The sequence below is a fragment of the Sinocyclocheilus rhinocerous genome, unplaced genomic scaffold (assembly GCF_001515625.1).
Source record: "Sinocyclocheilus rhinocerous isolate Xijiao unplaced genomic scaffold, SAMN03320098_v1.1 scaffold1016, whole genome shotgun sequence".
Lineage (NCBI taxonomy): Eukaryota > Metazoa > Chordata > Actinopteri > Cypriniformes > Cyprinidae > Sinocyclocheilus > Sinocyclocheilus rhinocerous.
Window position 1 is genome coordinate 166,046 of NW_015646359.1, and position 4,506 is coordinate 170,551.

Below are 4,506 nucleotides of genomic sequence, written 5' to 3' on the forward strand. Positions count from 1 at the left end.
TTTTGTATATATATATATATATATATATATATATATAGTTAATTTGAAGTAAATATTGTTCAGATTATGTTAATTTTTTATATTATTATCGGTCATTTGTAACTTCCCTCTAGATATCGGAATTGCCATTTTTAGAATGAAGACAAAAGACAATTTGACCCAAAATAGCACATATCTATTGGCACTTGGTTTAGAAAAAATTTGGCGAGAAAACTATTTTTGATTCTTTCTCTCTCCATCTATATTCGCAATCATACAGTGACAAAGACGGTGTGTGCAGAGCAGTGTGATGGACGCTGTTTTGGTCCGTACGTCAGTAACTGCTGCCACCGTGAATGTGCAGGAGGCTGTACCGGACCCAAAGACACGGACTGCTTCGTATGTCAACTCTTCCTGTATGGTTTTAAAGTGTAATAAATGTAATGACAAATGCCTGCTCACTTTTAAAATAATTTGAAAGTGAATGTGTTATACACTGAAAGCTCTGCAGACGTTTCTCTTCATTATAGGCATGTATTATCGATCAACCACATACTTACATGACTGTTTTTTTATTCTCAGGCTTGTACCAACTTTAATGACAGCGGGGCCTGTGTGACACAATGTCCTCAGCCATTCTTCTACAATCCAACAACCTTCCAGCTTGAACACAATCCCAACGCCAAATACACCTATGGAGCTTTCTGTGTCAAGAGATGCCCACGTAAGTTAGGTTTCTTAAAGGAATGGGATTACTCATTTAACAAATAATCACTTTCTAATGGTCTCTACTCTTCATTTGCAAATAAAAAATAAATAAATAAATAAATAAAAATATGGATGGTTTGGCCTGATTCCATTTTTAATTTGAAATATTATCCTTCTTCACCTCAGACTATATCTTTGCACAGCTGTCTTATTAATATTCTAATATTCTGCTGTCTGGAACTCAGATAACTTTGTGGTGGATCACAGCTCTTGTGTCAGAGCCTGTCCGAGCAACAAGATGGAGGTGGAGGAAAATAACATCAAGATGTGCATCCCGTGCACTGACATCTGCCCGAAAGGTCAGTGATATTCACAGAGGTTGTTTAGTTCTCATATTGACTTTAGTGTCATGATGATACATAAATCCAAGTCCCTTTAAGACAAGTCAGTTCACTTGGCAGTCATCTTGGTGATATCCCTTTTTGTGCAGGACAGGTATCAGTAAATCTTTAGTGTAAATCAGTGTTTCTCATCTTGGTGATATCCCTTTTTGTGCAGGACAGGTATCAGTAAATCTTTAGTGTAAATCAGTGTTTCTCAACTGGTAAGTCGCAAGCCAAAAGTGGGTTGCGGAGTGTACAGTCAAAGAAACAACATCAACAACAAAAAACTTAATTCTAAATGTTTTTCTGATGTGAGACTTTTATTTTGAAAGACATGAGTGAAAGCTGTTGACACTTCTGTCAGATGCAGTTTAAGTAAAGAGTGCCAGAGAACAACACACTGTCCCAATTCTGTATCTGCAGTCAGATGAGATGTTGTCAGGCTTCAGTTGCACGCACAAATGCGGTGGCGCATGCTGTATATAATTTCACTAAAGCGCAAAAGAAACCAAGAGCATGCAACATGCGAAATAAAAGTAAACTACCAATAAATCACGTAACTGGTACTTCGTGTGTTCGATGGGAAGGATTTGCATGAAGGTATGATATTCATTCTATTCAGGAGCTGTTTCCATGTTTCATTAACAGTTCATGTTAGTATTGTGTATTCACCATGGTAACTGTTTTTTCCACAACCCAAAAATGCCATGTTATTTTCTGTAGTGGCTCATACCAACTTAATTGTATTACAGTTTTTCTGAACTGCTAAAACACTAAACCTAGCTTAAACCAATTTGTCGAATAAAGCACTCTTTCTGCTAAACCTTAAACACATTCAGGCAGTTAGGCTCTATTTGCAAATCTCATGCACTCTTTTTGCAAAACTCTAAACACATTCTCATTCACTTAAACACTTATCACACTGTGATGCATTTGTGCTGCAAATGCTAAACACAAGCGGCAAAAGTTAAACACAACTAAAGCACAGTTGTAATCGTTTACACACAACGATTCACAATTGTTCACACTTGTTTCTAATGATGTGATCAAACCAACTGTACAAAATATGAGCCAGTTCAGAGTGCACAAGTGGCACAGGTGACTGAATAATGATACGAACAATAGATGGAAACCATCTGAGAAGGAGAGGAGGAAGAGTACATGTTAGAAGTGGAGGATGAGGAGAGAAAGAGTAAGGTTTAGAGAGTTTTATCAAGGCTGGATCTGTCACACCAGAGGTTTTTTTTCTCTTTGTCTAGCAAAAAAGACAACATTACTTGTGATGTCGACAAAGTCCTCAGGCCGGACTCGAGCACAAAGACATTGTAGCGAATCAGCTCATTCATGGGGAAATATGAATAATTAATCTTGACCCTGATTTTACAATTGCACAACTTACAGGATTTGAGTGTACTGTAACATGCAATTCATTTAGAGTTTCATTGGACCTTTTTGACCTTTGCATTTGGACTGCAGTATTTTTGCAGTATCCAAGTGTTGAATATATACAAACATTCAGTACTAGTCAATATTCAGCACAGTACTATTCTTGCAGAACATACAGTAGGCCTATACAATATATTCACCTAACTCAGTTGCAATTACTATACTTTTTTACAGAATCGCAAAATTGTTTAATCAATACAATATACTTTTGTCTGTAATGTTCTGGATGCTGCGTTCTCCATTTTTCTCTGTAGTGTCTAATGAATGCTCTGTAGTGTTTTCTTTATTGACTCGTGTGTGTGATCTGAGAGCACCGTTTGATTTTGAATGCAAGTGAAATGGTTTTGCAGTGGTTGTTTGATTTTGATGGAAGAGTCAGAGGTTTCGTGAATTTAGTTTGAATATTTGGATTTGTGTTTAAAGTTTTGAGAAAAGGAGTGATGGTTTCAAGAAATGTGTTTTAGCAATTCAGAAAAACTGTAACAAAAACTAGTTTGGCACTGCCATTTAATAGCCTTATAGGCTGTTTATTCATCAGTATTAGTCATATTCTTACAATTAATGTGTATGTTAAGTAAAGGGGGACCATACTTGTGTGTGTGTATATATAGTATAGTGTATATATACACTAAAAAAGTGGGTCGCGGCTCGATGACCATGGGAAAATGTGGGTCCCATGGCCAAACCAGTTGAGAACCACAGGTGTAAATAATACTACAAAAAAGTACATTACCATTCAGGTTTTTAAAGAAGTCTCTTATGCTCAAAAATGATAAAAAATACAGTAAAAACAGTAATATAGTGAAATATTATTACAATTTAAAATATTTTCCATTTTCATATATTTAAAAATGTAATGTATTCCTGTGATGCAAAGCTGAAATTTTAGCATCATTACTCCAGTTTTCAGTGTCATATGATCCTTCAGAAATCATTCTATGTTGAGTTGCTGCTCAGTAAACTTTTCTTATTATTATTAGCAGTTGTGCTGCTTCATATTTCTGTGAACACTGTGATACAGTAATTTTTTTTTTTTTTCAGGATTCTTTGAGTAATATACTTTTAAATGGTGGTGTATATTTTTCAGGCTGATCCAGCAAATGCATAGTCATATTTCATATTACAGTTTTTTTTCAATTGCTTACACACTAAAATTAAAACTTTCCCACAATTAGCAAAACCTTACACTTAAGGAGCAAAACACTGGCCTAGATTTGCACAACTGTAAGCACATTGTCAGCTTCACACTTTTTGCAAAACATTACACACAGTGATTCGTGCTACAATTGTGGACCATGTAATAAACCACGGACTTACACTGAGGGAGGCTGGACTGAGAGTACAGACTAACCTAAGCAGGTACACGGTGGCATCAATAGTTCGGACATTTCGTCAAGAGCACAGGTGAGAAACTTATCTTCTGTCAACAGAAAATCCATAGCTTACTGCATGTACTATATCAACAGTTTTGGTATCTATTCGTGTATCATTTTACAGTAAGCTACATGTATTTTGTTTGGCCAACATAGGATTGAACGTCGAGAACACCAAGGAGGGAGGGGCCCCATATTCACACAGGAGCAAGAGAGAGAGATCATAAACCTCGTTTTGGCCAATAATGCAATCAGACTTAGAGAAATTCAAGCCCATATTGTCAATGATCACACTATTTTCAATAATGTCCAACAGGTCTCTCTGTCAACAATAGCCCGTATCCTTAAAAAACATCAAGTTCTGATGAAACAACTGTATAAAGTGCCATTTGAAAGAAATTCAGACAGGGTGAAAGTCCTGCGGCGTGAATATGTGGTGGTACGTTTTGTTCACTGACTGTAGTATTGTGTACTGCACACATAACCTTTTTACTGTACATGTAATTTTACTGTATAGCAGACCTACAGTATATTGATCAACACAATGTGATATTTTGCTGTATTTCAGAGAGTTTTGCAAATGGATGCGGAGGAAGTCCCGCATGAGTTTATATACA

General features: G+C 36.3%; 1 protein-coding gene across 1 annotated transcript in view; it reads left to right on the top strand.

Annotated features, from left to right (window-relative positions):
• LOC107707608 (receptor tyrosine-protein kinase erbB-4-like) overlaps positions 1 to 4,506 on the top strand; it is a 229,271-nt gene that overhangs the window by 151,868 nt on the left and 72,897 nt on the right. Inside the window, exons 7-8 of the mRNA XM_016511687.1 lie at positions 562 to 703; positions 933 to 1,046. Coding sequence (XP_016367173.1) covers positions 562 to 703; positions 933 to 1,046 — 256 coding nt within the window. The remainder of the gene's footprint in view (positions 1 to 561; positions 704 to 932; positions 1,047 to 4,506) is intronic.